We start from the raw sequence: 24450 nt of genomic DNA on the forward strand, positions 1-24450 counted from the left end.
GTAGCTAATTCTGGTGCGGTGAGGGTTAATTTGAGCCTTTTCCAAGTTGTTTATTTTCTCACTACCATTTGTTAATAAAATAATCTGTGCTTTTCCAAATGATACTTTTTCATTTGTTAAATTTACATACACACACACACACACACACGGGTCCGTTTCAGAGGTTGCATTAATCTGAAAGATTCTGTTTTTGAGATTGGTGGTAGTTGGGGTCGGGGGTGATGGTTCCTGTACTTTTTGTCCCAGGTGTTACAAAATTACAGTAATTCTTGGTATTGTCTTGATGGAACGGGGGAAAGCGGCGGTGCGGAGGCACTTAGGACCCAGGGGAAAGCCAGGCTTGGTATAGAAGGACCGAGTCTCCGGCGCACACGCCTCCTACCAAAATCACAGCCCCGTGGAGCCGGGGCTCTCATTCACAGCTTTCTAGAGAAATCTGAGCCCGAACCTGCCAGAATAGGGGATCTCACCCACTCAGCTCAGCAGCGAGGACACCTGCAGAAACACATTCCTAAAGCAAGGCTGAGCGGCTGTGTGAAGGTATTTGTTGCCTTTTTTCTCCCTTCTGTATTTGCAGCGCCTCCCCGCCTTTCCCCCCAGCTCTTGCGATGCCATGGCTGCGGCGTTTCAGCACTTCGGTGCGTGGACAGCTCCCATCTGCAATCCCTCCGCACTCCATCCCTCCCGCACCCCACTTTCCACGCCTTCGCGGTCCATCCTCCTCCTCCCGGCGCCCGCTCAGCCTGCGCTCCCTTACACCATCAGCACCCCCATCTCTCCACCATCACCGTCATGATCTCCACCATCACCAGCGCCGTAACTACAGTCCACACAACTGTGTCTTGTCACTTAGACAAAGCCCGAGGTCCTCAGGGTAGAGCAAAAGAACCCAAGTTTTCAGGCGCAGGAAGGAAAGTTCAGGTGTACGACACCCTTGAAAACAAAGAGACGCCTGCTTGAGAGAAAGGGAAAGTGAAGCCAGGACAGAGAGAGACCCTGAACAGGGGGACAGATGGGGCACTTGCCAGACACCAGCAGTTAGCCAGCTGCCTTTCAGCAGATTAGGGGCTGTTTTAGTTAGTTCAGCAAATTAACATGGCCTGGGGTATAGTGTTATTCCAGCAAAACAGATATGTAAGCTCAATCTGTGTTTCTGGTTTTCCAATGGAGAATCACCAGGAAGCAGGGTGGGGGTGACTGATGACTCATATTCACCCACACGCCAATTTGCCTTCCTAAGCGTTTATTACAGAAACTCTGGAATTAAGTTTTTTACTGAAATGTTTTGTAAAATGGAGACCCCCAAAGATGAACTCTGTGGCCAGAGTAAAAATTAAAATGCTGATGATGATAACCTAACAAATGTGGCTCTCATTGGAAAGTGCTATTTGTTCCAGGGTCTCTTCCTGTCTAGTTATTTCATTTCGGTTTTCCAACCTTAAACCTCTCTTTGAGGCAGAGAAGATAGATCCCTTGGCCAAAAGGCCAAAGTAGTAATGATATTCAGAGCAGATGGCCTGTCTTTGTTCATCACTAGTCAAGGACTGACTCGGATTTGGAAGGCGAGATTTTTGTGTGCTTTCTCAGTAATCAGGCGATAACACCATTTTCCCATAATAGTAAAGGGTAATAGAGTGCAAAAATTGAAAAGGCATTTTATGTAACTATGTTCTGCTGGGCTCTGCTTTTAGAGTGCCATCATTTTCTATCTCAGCTGAAGGGAAGTTGGAACATCTTTCAAATATCCGGAAGGTCCAAACCCAAGTCATAGCACCTCTTTAATTTATCCAGGATCATCTCTTTTATAAGAGTTAACAAACATCAGAAAATAAGAACTTGAGCCTGTCAGCAATGAAAATCTTTCAATGAATACCCATTTAATCAATTATCACTGAAGAGCAAAGTATTGGGTGGGTTTTTTTGTTTGCAAATTATTTTTCATAAAAATAACAAAATAACATCTTAATTAAAAATGAAATGGATCGTGTTTTCATATGAAAATAATGTCAGGTCACATGTAACAATTAAGTTTAAACCAGAGCACAGAGAAGGCTTATTTAAAAATCACTCTTGTACATTTATTCTGCTTTCCTTAAAAAAAAAAAAAAAAAGAGTCAATAAAGCAAGTTTTGTCTAAACTGGCTTGCTCATTTTGTCAAAAATAAAGCTAGTCAGAAACAAGTATCTTCTGGAAGAAGTTTTGAGGAAAAATTCACACCAAATACTCTTCTGGAATGAAGAAGAGTAGATTTTGTCAAAAGGTACTTGCTGCTATTAATTACATAAATACTGGCATAATTCAATTTGCCTCTAAAATTCATCCACTTTTGAACTCAAACTAAAAAAACTAGTGAAAATATTTGGTGAAATATTTGCTCATTTATATACTGTCTTTAGATTGGTAATATCCACAGTAAAAAAAGACCCCTCACATCCTAAAGAAACAAGATTCTTAATATACCCTTATCTGTTTGCAAAGAATGGTTCATCCCAGATAATTTTTTAAAGTGTACATATTGCCTGTTCTAGCTGCTTCAAAACAGAAACTCAGGCCAGGAATCCAGTGCCTCTAATGCTGCTGCCTTCCTGTGCTTAATACAATTTCCTGAGGTTGGGGAAAATTCAAAACAATGCTGCTTCGGTGAGATTTACAGGCATCTGTCTCAGAAGTGATGCCTTTCTCTGATGAAATATTATGCTAGGCTTATTAATTTTTATAGAGTGCTCCTATCCTGGCTGCTTCTTTTATTCTTTCTTCTATTAAGGGCTATTTCACTTTTTTCGTATTTTCAGTAACATAACATTCTCATTTTTATAATGGATTTAAAGGTGAACAGAAGACATATTTTCCATCACAGTGGCATCATACATTTTTGTAGACATGTTCACAAAGGGCACATCCTTTTGGAATCATGGAGTGCAAAGCTGGTAAATTTTTATTTCCCAAACGGGGGACTCGGGAACTCTTCAGAGCTAGTGGTGTCTTCTCACTTTTGCAAGCTTTACAAAAAGACACCTTATTAACCCTGAGAAGTCTATTCATGACTTTACACACACTTCCTCAAAGCAGAGTCATCCTTAGTAAGTGGATTCAGACTTATTTGGATCATCTCTCCTTTCCTGTTACATAGTTACTGAGACAGGAGGTAACATAGCAAAATGAATATAAAAACTACGAAGTTTGGTCCCATGTAGTCAGCCCGGAAATACCCCTCAACATTGCCAAGAGAGATCTTTTCCTACATTACACCCTTCTCCCAAATTTTGATAATTTTGATCGTTGTTCATTTTATCCAGATTTCAGTGGGATAAATTTGTTTCAGGAGATCCACAGTGTGAATTACTGCAAGTCTGTAACCCCCTAACATCAATCCCAAGTGTTGTATCTCTCTAGACAGAACCATGCTTACCTTTCTATCCAAGTTTGTCTTAGCTAAAGTGAAGTTTGTCTTTGGTTTGATTCTTCATGGATGTGGAAATCAACTGGACACTCACCTTCCCTCAAAAACCTTTCATTTATTCAGTTCGTAAGCTCATTATTGTTCACTACCTCTGCTCCCCTTCACAGCCCTTTATCATCTCTTCTCTGGCCAGGTGCTCTCCCTTTTCATGGACATGTTTCGGTATGAGAAAGTTTTCTGTGTAGGCAGCTAACTTTCTATGAGCCTTTCTTCTTCCTGATTTCTGAGCCAGCAGGAATTTTCCCCATATGTGTTTCAAGATGATTGCTCTTGTCTTCTGGACCCTTTTAACCACATCTCCAATTTATTGATATTATGTAAGCCAACTTTCTCCACCTCTTCTCCTTAAAATCACATCATGTCAATTCAGCTTCTGTTACTGGTCAAATGTCTTGCCTAAAGCTCCATACCTTTATATGTCTTAAGTTACATAGTGTATTCAGTGTTCATTATGTTGTAGTTTGGGAGGAAGGGAAGTCCTGGGCCTGGGAATGGCGGAAGGGCTCCCATCACAGGTTTTATGAGTAAGAGAACTCTAGCCTGATGTGTGATCAAAATAACACAAAATAAACAAAACATGAGATTCTCCTCTTTTTCTCTCTCTTCCTTCTTTTTCTCCCTTCCTTTCTCTTAGCATTTCTTGCTTACCCCACCCCTTCCTTTCTTCGTTGTTTTCTGTTTACATATAGAGCACACAAGCACGTGTACAATTAATGGAGTGAGTGATCTGATAAACTTTTATGAGCATTGGTATTCCAAAAGGAGTGAGACACTGGATGTGCTTTTAGTCTCCTGTTGGACACAGTAGCACCGTTTTTCACAGACAGTGTGAGCTTGACCTCACAGGTAATTAACCTACCTTCTCAATCCTTTCGATTCACTGCAAATCCTCTTGAGCAGTGCTTCCCAAACAACGTACATACAAATTGCCTGGGAATTCTGGTACCCGTTCAGCAGGTCTAGGTGGGTACTGACATCCTGTATTCCCAATAAGCTCCTGGGTCCTGCTGATGCTGCTGATCCATGGACCACACTTTGAGAAGTAAAGACAACAAACAATTTCCTTCTTTTTAAACATTTCCACCTTAATATCTGATTAACAAATAATGGCACTCATACTAAAACAAAACAAGAACCATCCTGGGATCTAAGACAATAACAGCTTAGAAATTATAACTGTAGTTGAGGAGAAATTTATACAAATAACCCCTTTCTTCCCACCTCACCCTTATGCACCTTGTTGTGTTCTATGTTGACCTCGAAGTTTTCTTAACTTTGATTCCTGTGGCCAACATCATCTGCCTAATCACATCTAGAAGGGTCCCAGTCACATAGAATGCTGGGGAAAACACTGAGAGGAAAAGAAAGCAAGTGGATTTAGTGGCCGTCTTTGGGTGAACCCTGCCTTTCTTACATTTTTCCAGATCCTCTTCCTCTAAAGAGTCTATTCTTAGAGAAATACCCTCTTCCCTTGATGAGAGAAGAGTCACATGTTTGTTTGTTTTTTCCTTTCCCTCCTGCTGATACTCCTAAGAAGCACAACTAAAATTAAATTTTAAATTGGGGCATTGACTGCCAGTGACTTCTTATGGGGATAGTTTAATAGCATAGAAAAAGTTCTAGTCTAATTTTCTACATCTTAATACATTTTTCCCTGTAGATTGTCTTTATTTAACATACAGTGAGGTGTAAGGTAAACACTACTTCAACTAAATACCCTTCTACAGTGAAGAGGCAGAAAAACCCCATGCCTTCTTTACAAGTTGTCTTTTCCATCAACTCCTTGAATTATTTTTCCCAAAGCAAACTAAAAGAATAAAAGTCGTATAGCTTGTTCTAGAACAAAGGTCACAATCGTCTGTCAAAAGGTCCATCTTCAGCGTCCCAGACTACTCTAATTCTGACCTGGCATTTATTTTGGGTACAAGTTCCCAGTGTCCCTACTCTGATGGAACTCATTCCAATTTACTCTTAATCTTTCTTGTGGGCAAGAGCAAATGGGAGAAGATGACTGTGTGCTTAGTTGCTATTTTAAAGGGTGCCAATGGAGTCAACACAATGAATATTTATATGGCAAGGGTAAGCCCTGGGCTAAGATTGAGCTAAAGGTGATAGACATTTGACCGTGAGCCAGGGGCTAAATTCTGGTCACACTGTACTTTCAGATGATTAAAGGTCTCCCTTTTACCCTTCTAGACTTCTCTTCCTGCCCCTGGTATAAGTAGTTCATAACTGCAAGTTGGGTAATGTTTGAGAGAACACTGATGGACTAGGAACCATTCTGTTCTCCCAGGATTTATGTTCTTTTGCCAGTACTTATGCAGAGAAGTCATACAAGCCCTAATGGTCAGTTTCAAATTCATCATTTGGAAAAAAGACTCTTTTCTATTTAGCACCAAAGAATATTATAATCAGCCAGCCTCTAAGATTAAATGTAGGTGCCACTGGCAGTAAGGGAGCTTATCATCTTTCGGAAAAGATTTCAAATACAGTTGTACTTAAAAAAAAAGATTTTTGCTCACTGTGATTTTCAATTTTTGTCTAGATGTATCAGCAGCATCTATTTTTATTTCATTCAGTATAAAAATCCCTTTCAGCATTCCTAGGGGAAAAACATAGTTAAAAATTTTGAAGTGAGATTTTAGAAAGGTGAAGAGTCATTGGGGTTAACTTAATTCAATATTCATTTAAAATCTGGAAACATAATTTTCACACCTACTAATGAATGAGGTAGTTGATTAGACTTTCATGTGGAAAGGTTTATCTCTGAGATTCACTTTTCATTTTTTTTCTCATAAAAACAAATATGGGTATAGTTTCTCACGTATATTTATATTAATTTAAATTTATGTGTACTTAAAAGGATTCTTTGTATTACCAAGAACATCCCAATGCAATAAATATTTGAAGTATTTTCATTATTTATTGATGTTCTTATATTTCCAACAGTATCTAGGCTTCATAGATGTTATCTTTCTGGTCGTGACAACAATATACTCTTTCCTCCCCAGATCTGGCCAACTTTACAACATCCTTTAAATGATCTTCCTTAGGACTGGTGGGGCGTGGGTGTGTGCCTGTTGTGTGAGTGAGTCATTGTGAGGGCACAAGTGGTGTAGAGAAATCACCTACACTGAGTGGCAGGGCAAGGTCATTGATAGAACATGGGCTTTATGTCAGGTGGACTGAGGTGTGAATCTTCATTCTTCTAGTTATAATTAATCTATCTAAACCTCAGAGTTATCCTCTCATATAATAATTAACAACCCGGCTTTAAAGGTTGGTGTGGAGATGAGATCATAGAACATCAAAGCTGTAGACACATAATAAGTACTCTAACAAATATTTGTTTCCTCATGCCCCGAGTTTTTAACATTAGTTTATTATCTGACTTTAAGACCAGTGCTTAGTTGTTCTAAGACTCAGTATCTTTTTATTTACCTGGAAACAACAAAATTATGGTATCAACAAGATTACAGTAAGTGTAAAATGGAGCTTTTTATTTCCAAAGCACTTTTACCTACATCAGTTCACATGGTCCTCAGCATCTCCTAAAGAATTCTTTTGCTTCTATTTCTTGCAGTATCACTGTAACAATGAAGAAAGATAATTGGTGTAAAATGCTTTGAGATAATACATACACATGTACATAGTCTGTAGACAAGATCTGGTTATTGGCTTATATTTAATGTGTGTTTCTGAAGATAATGAAATAAATGAAAGTAATAAATTATAAAATAACCAAAATCAATTTTATTTGAATTATTTTGCTTTCTGAAATGACTTTTACACCTGGACTCTTTAGTTCATAAATACTAGGATATATGTTTATAGGTGTGTAGGGGTGTGTGTGTGTGTGTGTGTGTGTGGTATGTGTGCGCGCGCACGCACGTGCACTGAATTTTGCATAAGGGAATACACAAATAGATCTTTTCTAATGGAAACTTGAGAGGAAGTGAGAATCTTAAATCTGTGGATGCCATGATTTCAAATATCACGATACAAAGATTCTTCTTTTCTCTCTCTCATACAAAATACTACTACTTAAATGTGTAGTTTATCAGAAAAAACATGCTGTTAGAAGTGGAAGTTAGCTCCTATGTTGGGCTCCCTAGGGCACATGGTGAGTTACTCTCCATGTATCTGTAACAATGTCTAAAAAAAGAATCATTTGGGACCCAAACAGCAATGGGAAAGATGGTTTCTGAGGCCCACATGCATCTACCTCAAGTACCCTTGTTGATTATCAAGCACATTTCAGTCCCCGGATCATGTTTCGCACTCTGCTAGGCATGGCAAAGTATCAATCCTTCAAATAGAATGGCAAGATCTTTGATCTGGCATTTTAGCCAAAGGAAAATACATAAAGGAAGAGCAAAAGTTTGCGACAGCTGGAAAAGGCATCGACAGCTAGATTTTTTAAACAGCTTTAGTCATCTTCTGGCGAAGAAACAAGGACAACACTAGACTTCTGTAAGGTATGGTATTAGGCTACCGAAGAATGTCTGTCAACTCCTTCAGCACATTTAGGCTTATAGAGTGGTAAATCTAGAAGGAATTTTAGTAAAGGACAGTAGGGTTCTGAGAGGGAAGGTGACTCACTGAAGGTCACACAGCTCTTAAGTAGTAAATCTTAGAACCTCTTTGCTACACATAAGAGGCAGGACAGCACAGTAGAAAAGAGCATGGGACTGGAGAAAGATTACTTGGTCTTGAATCCAATATCTGCCAGCTAGTAGCTGTGTAACCTTGGGAAACTCATTTTACCTCTCTATGCCTCAGTTCCCTCACCTGAAAAATGCAGACAATAATATACTCTTCTCATACAGTTGTTCTAAAGATTAAGGAATGTAATATATAAATAGAGAGTATTAAGTGCCTGGGACATAATAACTACAGTTATAATAAATTGGAAATTAAAGCTCTTGTTATTATTCATACCCCTAGGACAGAAAACGACTCCTACTTCATGTGATACCAAGTCCAATGTATCCCTCTATCCTTGTTTGACAAATTTAGAAAAGTTGAATGAGAACCAAGTCCTTCACGTGAACAGAAGATGACAGTCAAGTGAAATGCTACGTCCTGGAGAACGTTCTTGAACGGCATAGCATTTTTAGCCTTAAATATTATCAATTGACATTGTTGTTAAAGTAGCAGTTTATTCAGAGATCTGAAGTGAAGGATTTGCCTTTAATGGAAAATATCTGTTTCATCCTGAGTATGAAACCCAGCGATCCTAGCTTGGGTTCTCTCCCCAGAAGCTTCTACTGTATGCTGAGGACAGAATAAAGATGTAGATTGAAGCAAATTTATTTCAGTTATTATAGATTGGAGGCATAGCTATGTGTGGAAGCAGGCCATGAAAAACGCAACCTCCGCTCTCTCCTTGAACCCATAGTAATTTATTTCAGAAACATTGTAGAGTTCCCTGAACTATAAGGTGTTTAACTTGCTCCCAGAACCTTTAAATCTTCTGAAGGGGACAAGCTATTGCTATGACTTGTCTAAACGTCCTGTGCCATGGCTTGGAACAGGGACCATCACCGAGCATGCTTCAAGGAGGCAGTGATTTGAAGTACAACGTGCCTAGGCTAAATTCTCCTAGGAAATTAAGTTAGCTGCAACACTGTCATTTAAGGAAAATGATTCCAGAGGCATCCAACAGAATGGGAAGCAACTCACTCATTGAAACAATGTTTTGACTACCTTCTTTATGCATTTACTCTCTATATTTTTTCGGGCACCTATGCCCCGGTAGACACTGTGTTAGGTGCTGAGGATAGTTGGTGAGCATAACAAAGGTGCTCCACCCATGGAGGTGACACTCTTTGTGCCAGGCCCTGTACTGGGGATACACAGATGAGCGGGATCCAGCTCTTCTCCACAAAGAGTTCAGAGGAAAAAGGGAGGGAGGAAAATGGCAGTGAAATGATGCGGTCAGGGCTGTGAGGCTACCAGTGACCTGTGAAGGTCAGGGAGGCTTCCTAGAGAAAGTGGTGTCCAAGATGACTCCTGAAGGGCAAAGAGGAGTTCGTCAGTGGTTATTCTTTGTCAAGGTCCTGAGAGGTGAGGAGAAATGTCAAGTGACTCTGAGTGGCTACTTGGCCAGATGGTGAATCTGGAGAGAGATAGGCACCACACGGAGAAGGGTCTTAAAAACCTTATTACATAGTTTTATACTTTATCCTAGGACAATTGGACAATTCAAGGAATGACATGAGCAGATTTCAATTACAATACAGAGAACGGACGAGAGAAGGGCAAGTTTGGCAGCAAAGGTGCCATAGGGAGAACGTTGCAGGGCTAAACAGACAGTGTGAGATTGGATGGAAAAAATGGGCAGATTTAAGAAATATTATGGAAGTAATTGTCTGGAAGTGGCCAATAAGGGAGAGAGTGGAATAATAGTGGACTCCCAGGTTTTTAGAATGGAAGCTGCACAGAAGGTGACATTAGTCACTAAGGGATGGAGGTGGAGGGACAAATTCAAGATGAGGAACGATGGTTAGTTCAGGTTTAAGCATATGGAGTCTGTGGTGTGTAGAAGATGTGTCCGTGAGGTTGCTGAAAAGGCAGTTGGATATGTAGCCTGGAGACCGAGAAAGAGCTATAGACGGAAGTTATATTACACGTAGGCGGTCACATCATGGGGCAAGATCCTGGAAACACCCACTAAAGTGTTCACAGAAAGAGAAGAGGGAGCAGGGATCAACATGGCTAAAAGAAAAATCATGGTGTCTGGAGTTAGAGAAAGAGAGTGGGAGAATGGGGGAGAGAGTTTTAAGAAGGATGAAGTCAGCAATATAAAATGTTGATAGGGGTCACCCATAAAGAGTACTGAAATTTGTCTATTGGATATAGGAACAAAAATATCATCACTAGTAGGGTGACCATCTTTCTGGGTTTGCTTAGAATTGTCCCAGTTTATAGCTATTGTGCTAGCATTATTATTATTATTATTAGCATCCCCTCATGTCTAAATTTGGATAATAAATTATATGATCTTCCTGGTCAGTTCGTTGGTGGAAATAGTAAGGACATATTGCTGTGAGTGTAGGGATGAACTAGAAAAGGAGACATCAAACAAGGGAATTTTCTGAACGGCTTTTGTAAGGCTACTAGACAGGGAATTTTAACATCAGATGGGTGTTGAACGAGATGGGTTTGGCAGTTTCTTCCAATCCTGGGAATAGTTCGTAGCATTATTTTCCATTTACAATCCTAAGTCCTTAAAATTAGTGAAGCTCAAGACTTTATTCTATTTCTTGTTTTTGCATATGGCAGAGCTAAATGCCGTTTTCTTACAAACTATTCTACAAAGCCAACATTTTACACATCGAATTTCTATTACTCCCTCATCTTGACAATGAATACCAGTTACTTTAACTATTCTTCATCTCCCCTATACCACAATATAAAACAGAAATGTGTGAGTTGACTGTCTCCCTTAAGAACTAACTGGTCATTCTAAATTAAGCAGAAGAATAATTTTGTCTTTTACATTATTTTGTATGATAAAGCATTACCAATAATAACTAAGTTGGGAATAAATATTCTTCCTCTGATTGCAGATACTGTCGACCTAGGAAAGCTAGGAAAAAAAAATATGCCTTCAAGTTCATTTACACCTAGTATGTCTTCTGATGTTTAGAACTTCCAGATCATACCAAACAAATATCTGAAGGCATTAAAATATGAATTTATATTTAAAATGAGGAAGATGTAAATAATATAGATGTCCTTCTGTATACCGTTTAGGTGTAGACATCTTAAGAGATATATATGAGGAGATTAAAACAATCATCATAAGTAAAATAATATCTCCGAACGACAGGAAAGTTATGTAAATGGGAGGATTTTTAAGCCTGTGTGGATATTGGGTCAGCAGGAAAGCAATCAGGAGTTTCAAATCCCTTTGCCTTTCCTACAGAAGACTAACAAAGGCAAATAATAAAGCCGCTTGTAAGACACGTGAGCATCCTTTCTCATTGCTGTTGAATTTGATTATTGAAGGTCAGGCTTCCAGCCACGAGGCTGCCCCCCTCCCCCTCCCCCCAGCTGTTGTCAGCTCAGTTTTGAGTAATTAGGTACCTGTGGGGTTAGGATAGAGTGACCTTTAACAGTCCCTTTTTATTGTTAAGATGCAAATAACTGCCTTTGAAAAAGGTGGGGGGGGGGTGCATTTCTGTGAAAGGTACTTCTCTTTGAGAAAAGAGGCTAATGGGGAGGCTAATAAATTGTACAGCAGCCCTAATTTCTCTGCCACATCTAGGCCTGTGAACAGCCCCATAAAGCATGCTGTAACAGAGAAGGATCTTTCTTCTTAGTGTTTCTTAAAGTACTTAATAAAAGAGCGATCTATTACTAATCGGACCATACACTATTATGGTAACTAATCAGTGTCACTAGAAAGTTCCAAATATTTGCATATTATGCATTCAGGAGGTCAACAATAAAATTATCCCAATTACACCATTTTAAAGATAATTTAGCCTTTGTTCTTTGGATACCTAATCAAATCCACAGCACAATACTGCCTTTTTTTTTTTTTTTTTTATCTAAGTTCCAATTAATTTGCCCAGATTTTCTTTGTATCATCACTGTTTTGTCTCTCTTGTGTGCATTTGTTTTGCAGTAAGAAATGGTCTCGTTTTTGCCTCCTTTCTGGATGGCCACCACCACATAGGACCTGAATGTCCTACTGCTTTCTAAGAACAGAAAGAAGGCCTTCGATTTGTCTGTTTCAGTGGCAGCTTGGTAGCAGAAAAACTGTTGAATGGGCCCCGATTTCAGCAGACCATCGGGTGAATGGGACCAGTCTCCCTTCTTCCAAAATATCAGCAATTAAGCACTTGGAAAGGAGATTTGGCCAAGATGACCCATTTACAGGCCGGACTCAGTCCAGAGACTATAGAGAAAGCTCGCCTGGAACTGAATGAAAACCCAGATGTTTTACATCAGGATATCCAGCAAGTCAGGGACATGATCATCACCAGGCCTGACATTGGATTTTTGCGTACAGATGATGCCTTCATCCTGAGATTTCTCCGAGCCAGGAAGTTTCACCAAGCAGATGCCTTTAGACTCCTGGCCCAGTACTTTCAGTACCGCCAGCTACACCTGGACATGTTCAAAAACTTCAAGGCTGATGATCCTGGCATTAAGAGGGCTCTCATCGATGGGTTCCCCGGAGTGCTGGAAAGCCGAGATCACTACGGCAGGAAGATTCTTCTGCTGTTTGCGGCCAATTGGGACCAGAGTAGGTAAATGTAGATAGTGTCTTTCCTTGGTTTTTCCTTTTTATAAGCATACGTACTGCATGTTTAGGGTCGTATGGCTTTCATTTAAAAAAAAATGAAAACAAATGTGTGACTAACGAGCTTTTCTTTAAAAAAATATGTGTATGTATATATATATATATATATATATATATATATATATATATATATATAGTTTCCCCTCCCCGACCCCAAAGGAAGTTTTAAGGCCAGAGGATTACTGTCATCAAATGCATTTCCAGATTCACAGCAGTGTTTTGGAACAATAGAATCGTAGTGTTAGAATGGCAAGACGCCTTAGAAATCATTATTATGTTCATCAGAGTGGGTCATTTATTTTCATAAAGTTGAAAGCTGGTCTTCTAGAAGAACCATATATTCTGCCTTTAGTGTTTCCATCTTTAACAGCAAAAACAACAAAAATGGATTCAGTAGATGGCTTTAAATCAAGTGTTTTCATCACGTAAATAATTTCTTGGATCCTCTCCATGACTTTAATATCCTGTATTTCTTCGGAGTGCCAGACCTCTCTACCCAAGTGCATCTCTCCCTGAAAATCCTGTAAAGAACCTCGAACTCAGCATGTGTCAAATCGAACACACCATCTTTCCCACTATACCTGCTTTTCTCCCCACCCAGAAATCCGGGCGTCGTCCGTGACTGCTTCTTGCCTTTGCTCCTCACATCCGATTAATTGCCAAGGCCCACGCCTTTCTTCTCAAAAGTCTCAAATCTCGTCACTTCTCTTTGCTCCCCTTGTCACTGCCTTGGTTTAGGTTCTCTTCATTTGTCCCTTGAATTTCTGCGACAGACTTGTCACGGGGACCCCTGCCTCAGCTCTAATCTTTCTCGAGCCATTCTAGTCCATACTGTAGCTGGAGTGACCCTTCCAAAATTCTGTGGTGTCGCTCTGCTGATGAAAACTCTTCCATGACCTGCGAAGCCTTCAAGGTAAAGTCAGGTCCTTTGCAATCCATCTTGTACATCTCCTATCTCCTGCTGTACTTCATCCTCTGGCCTTCGCGTTCTCTGGTCCAGCTGGAAGGAAGTATAAGCCTTGCTTTGAATGGCTGAGGTTTTTCCATGCCTCCAAGCCTTTGGACGTGCCTCGACAAGCACCTAAAGGAGAGAACCACCACTTCTTATCCCAATTCCAACCACCCTGGACCCAATCTGCCCTACCATTTATACTCATCTTCCTGCTTCTTCACTCTATAGTCTTCATCTACTGCCAGCCCCAACCCTTTTTAGTTAAGTGCCCTTCTTTTGTTCATATTTCCATTAACCTATTTGCAAGAGGAGTGTAAGAACCATTGTTAGTACAGCTATTATTTTGGAATACTTACCTCATACTCTGTTAAGCATTTATGTATATTGTCTCATTTAACCCAATGAGAACTTTCCACAAAAGGTATTATTATTATCCCTAGTTCACATATGGTGACACAAGACTTTGAGAAATTAAGTAGCTCACTCAATGTCACAGAACTAGTGAAATATGGAGTGGGAGTGGACCCCCCAGCAGTCTGACTGGAGAACGAGTTGTCTCAACCCGGCATTACTATAATCGTGTGTTTACTTGTATACCCTTTCTTACCTCTCCACCCGAGTCTGCAAGTTCCATGAGGTCAGGAAACTGCCTGTTTCGTGTCTTTCATATCTTTTTGGCACAGGGCACACTATCCAACAAATGTTGAATGAGAAAGAATGCATGTATCACTCTCCAAAAGTTCACCTGTGGCTTTAGTTTTCACAGAGGTATAATCGTTGAAATTTTTATGGTAGCTGGGGAGACGCAGGTTTGACTTTCAGAATAAACCAAATAATTCCTCCCCAGTATAATTAAAAGGAATTTGTAAGGTGGCCCTTTATTACTTCCTATCATTCCTCCTCCTCTTAAAAATGATAATATTATAAACTAAGTAATCACTGGCTATTTTCTGGTTGATAAATTGTGATAGCACAACTTAATCCTGAAAAGGTATTTCAGGGTCTTAACTCTATGAGTCTAGAGTTTGGTCAGCTCTGCATCTGGGCGAGAATGCCTCTCCACGTTTCTGCTCTGTTAACACAAGGTCCCTGCCAGAAAAGAGTCCCCTGTGCAATCCAGTGTCCTTCAGTGTGCAAGCATACGAACAGCTAACTCCCATCTGCCATCAGTGAATTCCTTCTGAGACACACAAACCATCAACACAGGGCATCCGTCTTATACCAGAGAAAACGGCCATCCTTTTGAGAATGGCATGTTAACATGTTGAATTTTGGAACAGGACAATTTTGATGATTCTGGAGAATAATCGTGCTGACTTCATTTGTTCTTAGTGGTTGTAAGTATTCTAGAACTTCCATCTGTTTGGATGCTAAGTAGTGATTTATCCATAAAAATACATCAGAGCAAAATATCTTATTTTGTATTAGCATTCGGCCCATGTATATCACAAAATGTGTTAAGAAATAATAACAAATAATAATAGTAAAAAGAAACGAGTCTCCAAGAGAATAATCCAAATGTTTATGACTACAATAACCTTGAACAAGTTACTTCACTTCTCTGTTCCTCAGTTTCCTCAAGTGTAAAATAAGAAGCTCAAGTTAGGTAATCCCTGAGACACCTTCAGCTCTAATGGCTCATGAACGTGGAGTTCATTCAGCCTGATCCTATGGATGGATGGATAGGGATTTTAAAATTCACTTTATAGCTTCCTAATTCACTAGGCTTTTTGAAGTAACCTCTCTCTCTTTTTTCCCTCCCACCCTCGCCCCTAGCCTACAAAGGCTGAGTCTACTTGAGACGATTTTTTTTCCCAAAGTATACAATACCATTTGTTCCAAATATTTTGGTTTCAACAGGAAGGTAAATGATCAGGCTATCCCAGTGACAACCAAAGATCATTAGAAACAAGCAAACCTCAGTTGGAACCCGGCAAGTGACGTGTGCTTTATTGGTTATATGACCTGGGGCAAACAACCTCTCTGAGACTGTTTTCTCATCTGTAAGGTGGGGATGTCTAGCTAATAATGCAGTTGGGACGACCAAATGAAAGATGCACTTAAGGAACACAGCTCGTTGTTTGGCACATGGTAAGCACTCAACAAATATGAGCTTCTGGTATTATTATTAATATTATCAAACATCCCACTACAAAAAGAACGGAGCACAGAGAGTAGATAAATAAAGATAGAGACAAGAGTACAACACTCGAAAATGAAAGTGGGCCGGTGGGTGCGGTCTGCCTGTATGGCCATCCTAAGAACTTCTTTGTTTTCTCCCCGAACACATTCCCTGTCACACAGACCCAGATTAAATGAGGCCCAAAAGGCCCGGAAGGGTTGGCACAGCTTTGCAAAATGATTACTTCACTCTCATTGGGCCCCTAAGATGAGTGGGAAGTGATTTGAATATCTCCTGTGAAAGGTTTGCTGAGATTAAGATGGTTATTAATATTTATTAAAACCGTGTAAATCTCATTCATCTAAACCCAGATGCCACGAACAAAAGCGCCGAAAGGTGACCGGTAGGAAGCGCTGTCCTCCAGAGGCGGGGCTCCCCGGGCCTGGGTGAGGGTGCCAGCTGGAGTGCGGGGGCACTGGGCTCCTGGAACACACACTGGCCTCAGAAATCAGGCCTCAGCAGAGAGCTTTGTGGTTTCTGTGTTTTCTGAGGCTACCAGGCTGAAGTGAGATGAATTAGATGAAATCAGCACTCACATATTTATTCATAAAATGAAGCTGGCCCTTTCTGGGTCATCAGAGGTCACCTTTCAGCCCACCTGCTTGGTAAGTAATGGAGACCTGGGGGGGCACCACTGCTCAATGGGCCTTTTGATCTGTCTCACCTAGACTCTGTTTCCCCCTTAAGATCTGATAAAAAGGAAATCCATTTCTTGTTTCTTTCTGGGCTGCATACTTGTACCTGGTCATACAGCCTGATTTGCCCGTGAATGCCCTTCCCACAGAGGGAAGTGTGATCATAAAGGAGCATGTCTGGTTTTCTTGGATTTTACTCAGCTACAAAGGAGTTAAGTTTGGTCAAGTTATTTTACTTTCTGGAGTCTCCATTCATCAAGTGGAAATGGGTATAATATCTGGCATGTGGAGCTGTTGCAAGGATTAACCCCAATTGCCCTGCTTGATGGTGTCCAAGATGCGGAATAGAACAGTGATTAAATGCACTCAGAAACTCCGAAGCCAGACAGCTGGCTTCATATCCCAACTGTCTCCTAATCAGCCATGTGATTCTGAGCAAGTTGCTTAAATTCTTATTACACTGTTTCTCACCTATAAAGTGGGGCTGATGATGATCATAGATTAACATTAGTTGGTGTTCCACAAATGGCAGTTGTTTCTTAAGAAAAAAAGAAAAATTCCAGTCCAGCAAATATCTAGGCTACTGGGTCACAAGATGTACTTTCCAAATCCAAATAGCAGGATTTGAACCATTACCAACTTTCCTCCACCTGGAAAGGTATAAAGGATGCAGTTGAGTCCCCAAGCCACCATGCTCCAAAGTGCTTTAGGGAAGCTCAGTCATGACTGGGAGGCTCTGAGAAATGACCTGGTCTTAGTGCCCCTCCCTATTGTTGTTTATTACATTCTCAGGCTATGAGAAAGATATTTGGGAAGGAAGGTCCAGATAATAAAAGTCCCATGATAAACTACCATAATATCCATGTGTAAACCAGCTGGTCCCCAGGGAAAAACAATTGGAAATGCAATGCCAATCATAATATATAAATGACACTTGACCTTCTTTTGTCAGTGTATTGTTTATTTCTCAAAATTAAGAAAACTCAGAAATCCGCAAACAGGTTGAAAATTAGTTGGTCCTTTCAGGAAGCTGGGGCACCTGAAGGAAGAGCTAAGTTAGGGTAATTGAGTAGAGCAAAAAGGGGGCTAATGGACCATTTCATTACTACCTTCATGCTTATAGAGTTATTGTAAGAAGCCAATGAATCTTGTAGACTGTCTTTCCCCACCGTACATAACAAGGGCTGAAGGTTTAGATCAAAGCACAACCAACTGGATGGAAGATTAGGGAATCTGAGCTGAGACCTCAGACCCAGGGCCAGCATGAGGGTGAGGGATGGGGCCATTTGCCTGGGGTGTAAAATTTAAGGGGGGCACTAAAGCTCTCAGTGATCAAAATAAATAATTTTGTCATAAAATGTTTTTATGGTTCTAATTTTTATTTTATTTTATTTTATTTATTTATTTAGAGAAAAAGAGAGCATGAGCTGGGGAGGGGCAGAAGGAGAGGGAGAGTAAATGTTAAGCAGGCTCCATTCCAGCACGGAGCCCAGCGCAGGGCTTGATCTCACTGCTGTGAGATCATGACCCGAGCAGAAATCAACAGTTGGACGCTTAACTGACTGAGCCACCCAGGTGCCCCTGTCATAAAATATTTTAAAATCAAAATTAATGCCAAAAAATCCATGATGAACAAAATGTCAAAATTTAAAAGAAGGCAGGATAAGATCATTAATTTTTCCTTGTGCCTCAGGCTCCCAATATGCCTTGGCAAAGCACTGCTCAGGCCAATCAGATTTCACAAGAGAAAAGCCTTAAGTTGGCTCCTAGTCAATTGTATTACAGCACATAATACTGAATATCTGTATACTATACAGCTGCACAGAACCTTATGATTCCCAAGCGTTTCCGTGTGTGTTTTCTGATTTAATGCTCATTAACCATTTGGGGAGTTTTAGTACCACTAAGGGACAGATGACAAGAGATCGGAGGAGGAGAAGATCCTTTCTAACCAAGGAACTGAATGATTCATCAATGGAAAAACTTAGACTCAAAGCTTCTAATTCCAAGCTCCAGAGACATCTGGAGCCAATTGTTCAGCCCCTGAGTGACTAGTTATTCCAAAACACGCACGGAGCTTCTGAAAGTCTGTAAGTGGATTTCCTGGAGGTGGGTACGTGTGTAGACGAGTGCAGTGAGTCACAACGGACAGATCAGCAGGTTAGTGGCAGTGATTCTCAAAAGGAGCACAACGGCCATTCAGAGCTGCTCAGTTCTTAACGCATAGGGCTGTCGAGCATTGTGGAATGTTTTGTATCCCCTCTCCCAGGCACTGTGGTAACTGTAAAGGTCACCTTCATGTTTCAAAAGCCCTTAGGGGAGCTGGTGTCCACTTTGAGAACCCCTGATGGAGAGTGTCTAGAAATGTCCTAACACCAATGTCAATAACTCCCATTTGTTAAGCACCTTTATGCCAAGTTATTATTTATACCAAGCTATACAGTAAGTATATGTGTATATATATATATATATATATATATATTTATGTGTGTGTATATATATATATATATATATATATATATATACACACACACATTTTTTTCCCTAATCCTTTCCACAGACCCACAAGGATCTATATGGTGTTTAGATAATATATAACAGAGACAGAATTCTTCCCTGTTTTGTCTGAACATAAAGGCTATGCTTTTCTGCTAAGCCTTAGCTGTGGCCTCATTTCTACTCTGACCTCAAAAGTTTCCAGAGCCTCTTACAATCAAAATCTGAATCACTCGTATGCTATTAAGTGTTACTCGTATGTTACTACAGTGTGGCTCCAGGGCCCAAATTCAAGGTGTTTCACAACTTCTCCTCAGTTCCCTCTTCTAGCCAAGAGACACTGGGAGGTTCAGGGTAAACAATAAAGCCATTCCTTGTGCATGCGTTCTAATGGGGCTCCAAAGGTGAGGAACGTGCTTTAGAGGCTGGGAGCACCAGAAGTTGAGATGATTCTGGAGGCTCAATGGCAAGGGCCTGCCTAGTCCCTAATATGAGGGAAAGGAAGTGGAGAAGGACTTACCGCTTCAGATCGAGCAAATACAAAAGCAGTTGGGGTGCTGACCAATAGACAAGAGTTGTCATTCTTCCATGGGATGAATCCAAGCCTCGTTCATTCCTTCATGTACTCAGTAAACATCCTGAACTACTGCAGTGGTCCAGCCCTGTGTGGGTTCCTGAGGGCCCACAAGCTCCTGTTCTGAGCTCCCGCTCCCAGAATGGCTTCTCACACCAGTTTCCCCTGAGTCCCTCTAAGCATTAAATGACAGGAAGATGAATGTTAGTAAGGTGCTTGACCTTCTCGCCTTCCCAAGTCTGAAAGCAAGGACGCTGTCATATTTACTTTATCATGTAGAAAACAACCTGGCCTCTGTCTGTTCTTAGGGACAGGTGCTTTTCCACTCACTGTTTTGTTCTGGGAAGGTGTTCAGCTGCTCCTCGTCCCCTCATGCCAGGCAGTAATTTATTTGATGGATATGCTGGAGATAGAAGCTCCTTCAAACGTCACTGCTTATTGCTGACCTGTGGCAATCTCCAAAGGGCTGACGTGGCAAATGTCCTACAGCTCTGTGGTGTGATTTGGCAGTGGGAGATGAACAGTAAGTAGGTTCTTTCTTCTGATTAAAACCCTGAGGCAGTAGGAGGGATATAACTCTTCAAACTATAAATAAGCCAGTTGATTGAGGTTCACCTTTAGCTTTTGGAAGAGCATAAAAGAGCTTTTTAGAAGTAGCAGGGGGTCTACGCCTCTTTCAGTTTGACTGTGCTCAGTATAAGAACTTTGTGGCACAAAAGGGGACAAATTTCTAATGTATCCATGCCGAGTATTGGTGAGGTGAGAGGAGATGGGGCAGGCCAAGTGGGTTTTATGTTTCTCACCAGGGCCAGGAAGTCAGCCTCCTCCCCAGATCCCAAAGCCTCTTGAGAGCAGCTCAAGAAAAATATTCACCGTCTGTTCTTCCTACAGATACGTTCCTGGAATTGCTCTGGTTGTGATCAGCTTTTCAATTGTTATGAGCTTGGAAATGAGCAAAAATGAACAGAGGGGAGTTATTACAGCCACAAAATCAAACTTGCTTACCAAGTGTTTACCATGTGGCAGATAGTCGTGCTGTTACATAGGCACTATTAATATCCATATTTTGCAGATGATGAAATTAAGGATCAGCGAGGTTAGGTAACCTATCCCAGGTCACACAGCTTAGGTAAGTGGCGAAAACAAGCAGGATCTCAAACCTAATTCATTTGCCATTCTTGGGGGCCACTAAGTCAGACATTCGGGGGGCGGTTCCCAGTGAGGTCTCAGTAAGCAAGCAAGCTAACACCAGTCACTTCAAGGTCTCAGACAACTTGAAAAGGATGTCATAGCTCAATAGGCAAATCCTGTTGCCACAGATTCCAATCTCACAAAATCTAGGCAAATTAAGTGTTGAAAATCTTATCCACTAATTATTTAGCCCTAATTATTTGGCAATGGTAACAGTGATGACAACTTTGATTATCTTTTTTTTTTTTAATTTCAGCTCCCCAAAGGAATCTGGTTGTTCCTTGGAATATGTTACCAAAAGGGGTGTCAATATGAGCCTGACTTAAGATAGTGATCGGAGGCCCTCCCCATACCTTGCATTAAAACAAGTGTCCACATGGACTTTCAACTGGCTCACAGCCTGCAGGCCACCAGCTCTGCAGCCTGCTAGTGACCCTGGTGCCATATGCAATTCTTCTAACGCGTAGTTTCCTCTTTGTCTGGTAATGATCATATGTACTTTGCAGGGCTCTGAGGATTAAGTAAGTTGCCAGATCAGTAAGGGGTCTGGCACATAGGGAGACATTTATTTCCTTTCTTAACTGTAATCCAAGTGGTTTTTCCACTTTTATCTCTCTATCTAATCCAGAGTCTAAAATGCCCAAGATACGATTCCTTATTCTGTTAAAAGCTGTTATAAAATAGACTATATCTCTGTTATGTGCTCCTAAAAAGCTGATGATTGATGAGAGGATGGAGTTGGGAGAGTTTATGTTGCTTCCTCGCCCTGCTGGACGAGTATATGGCTTGTCATGTGAGTCAGCCAAACGGTTCTTCAAATATTTCTTTTAAATCCCCTTCATCCTCCACAAAACTCCTTATCAGACATTCTCCAGCACTTCCACGACCATTCCGCTTGGTCCAGGGCTCAGCTGCTTTCTTCCCGCAGTCTCCATCCCCTTTGGATTGCGTTCAGGCCCTTGGAAGCTTGCCTGTTAGAAGCCATCTCCCACGGGGTTTGAAAAGGGTCTCCGTTCTGAGATAACGCAGCAGCGTATGCCCCTGCCTAACTGGGTGGCTGGCCCTCCAAGACATGGCAGATGTCTTATGGCTCCTGCAACATGTTACAAAAGCAGGGCAGCTTTGCAGTGAGAAGGGGCTACAGGGACCAGGAAAGCAAGCTTTTATTGACAGCATATCTTTCCAGGCCAGCTGTTCTTCCCAAACTCACACTTAAAAGCCCAGGAGTTTAAAAGACACGACCCTCATTACCTTGTAGATAAAAAACTGTCCTCCAATGGCTAGAAATCTAAGGGCCTAAGAATAACTTCCTGCTCCTCAGCGCATGGCCTGGATAAAGCAGCCAACACCGTGAGCTTGCTCTCAATTACTTGACTTGAAATCATGCTGCTATGGGGGCATGCCCTGCGTCTGTTCTTGTAAAGGCCAGTGTCAGTAAAGGAGGGCACGGAGAAAGGGCAAGTTTTAAGCATGATGTTGCCTCTATGCTGCGTTCACTGTTGATTTTCTCATGAGCATAGCTGGCTTCTTGAAAGAGTATATCGCAAGAGATGGGACCTTTTCCTGTACAACGTGAAGCTCTTCTGGGTGACTAACTGCTTTCCCCAGTTCTCAATAAACCAGGAAGCATCTTCTGATCCCCTTTACAAGGAGGATACTGTAGAAGGAAGCCCTTTGGCATCTGCCCAGACTTCAACCCCCCAATCCCTGAGCCCCGAAACTCAGCTCTTTAAGAAGCCACCGGCTCTCCTGCCCTTTAAATATGGTTCCTAGATAATCGCTCCTGAGCGGTGATATACAGATCCTTAAGCAGCTGCTGGAATGATTAAATGTCTGCGCTTCCCTGAGGTTGTAAATCAGGCTCAGAAGCCATTTATTGTGAGTGTACTATAAAGCAGTAGAAGTTATTGCTACTATACTGCAAAATGTAACATTGGACAGGAAAATAAAGAGAGGGTAAATTTTGTTGTGAAGGCTTTAAAGTGATGTGTTGTTTTTCCTTTGCACATTCTCTTTCTGTTCCTCGTCATTTTTCTCTTCTCCTTGCCTCTAATTCTTCCCTATCTCCAGTTGTCCCTGCTGGATTAATTTCAAATATGGCACTCCCACAGATAGCACCCAGTGCCTTTCTGGAATAGACAATGTTCATGTTAGTAACGCTCCCAGGCTTCAAGCACCTCCTTATGCTGCACTATTAATTTAATCCTCACAACAATTTATGAAGGAGATATTATTATTCTTATTTTAAAAATATTTTTTTATGTTTATTTATTTTTGTGAGAGAGAGGGAGAGAGAGAGAGAGAGAGAGAGAGTATCTGAAGCAGGCTTCAGGCTCTGAGCTGTCAGCACAGAACCCAACGTAGGGCTTGAACTCTCAAACCATGAGATCATGACCTGAGCTGAAGTCGACGCTTAACCGACTGAGCCACCCAGGCACCCCAATTATTCTTATTTTAAATAGAAGGTATTTAATCTGGACAAAATCACAAGGCTGGCTAATGGTTCGATCCCAGATATTTCTCTTTCCCCTTCTTCATGATGCCTGATTATATTTGGGGTCTGCTCTTGGGGAATGTGCCACTGAATCTCTACTCACAATTTGTTGTAAAATCCCTGCTTGGAGTCTTTAATGGCTCCTTAATAAAGTTGGTTCAGTCCCTTCGCCACACATTGTGCCAAACAAAACCTTAAGAATTTGACATCACTTTCCATATCCAAAGAATATCCTCTGCTTGAGTCAAATGGATCTCCCTCCCCTCCCCTCCTCCTCCCGGGTTCAGCCCAGCCCTTCCCAACCTTTGCTTATGTACTTCCTCCTACTCAGTCTCTATTCCTCTAATGAGGGGAGCATGGGCCCTCCAGGAGCACAGAGAAGAGGCATTGCAGAGGCATTATCTGAGTCGAAGGAGAAGTAAGATTAAACAGGTCGAAGGAAGGGAACTTGAGGGAGGCTGTCTGAGACAAAAAGAACGCACTCTGCAGGGATCCAGGGTGAGAGAGCCTGCCCCACTGGGAGAGCTTCAGATGGTTGCATTGAGCATAGAATGTAAGGGTTCACATGAGGAGAAATGAGGCTGAGGAGGTAGGCTGAGGCCAGGAATTATCCTTGCTTGCCGTAAGGAACTTGGGCTTTAAGTTTAAGAACAAACCAAGTCCTACTCATCTTTCAAAGCTCATATTCATGCTAAGAAGCTTTGTCCCTGGCTGGGGCAGCACTGATCTTTCCTTTGTTCTTCCCTGAATGCCTGTCACACTAATCTTTGCTGCACACTTTTTCATGCTTTGGGGAAGCTCCTGGAGGCACAATGCTGGTTTTTTGTTTTTTGGGGTTTTTTTTTTTTTTTTTTTTTTGGTTTTTTGGTTTTATTTTTTTCCTTTTTTGTAGCCATAGGTACAGAGTAGGGCTCAATGGAGTCCCCTCAACTGACTTTTGGGGAGAAATTTGGAACAATGGAAAGCCCAGACACAGAGGCTCTTTCTAGACTCTTCCCAATGACAATAATCTTGTTGACGGACTGGAGTCGGGTGCAGCTGAGCTTGAGAAGGAGGGAGGAAAAGACTCGGGTGCTCTGTCTACCCGTTGCCCAGGGATTCTCAGCATGACATAAGGGAGACTGAGTGTTTTAGAAGCATCAGGAG

General features: G+C 41.3%; 1 protein-coding gene across 1 annotated transcript in view; it reads left to right on the top strand.

The window, feature by feature from the left end:
* The first annotated feature begins 366 nt into the window (after window positions 1–366).
* CLVS1 (clavesin 1) overlaps window positions 367–24450 on the top strand; it is a 173600-nt gene continuing 149516 nt past the window's right edge. The window contains exons 1-2 of the mRNA XM_019421260.2: window positions 367–540; window positions 12100–12727. Coding sequence (XP_019276805.1) covers window positions 12273–12727 — 455 coding nt within the window. The 5' untranslated portion in view covers window positions 367–540; window positions 12100–12272. The remainder of the gene's footprint in view (window positions 541–12099; window positions 12728–24450) is intronic.

Source organism: Panthera pardus, unplaced genomic scaffold (assembly GCF_024362965.1).
Source record: "Panthera pardus isolate Hobbes unplaced genomic scaffold, ASM2436296v1 HiC_scaffold_7, whole genome shotgun sequence".
NCBI lineage: Eukaryota > Metazoa > Chordata > Mammalia > Carnivora > Felidae > Panthera > Panthera pardus.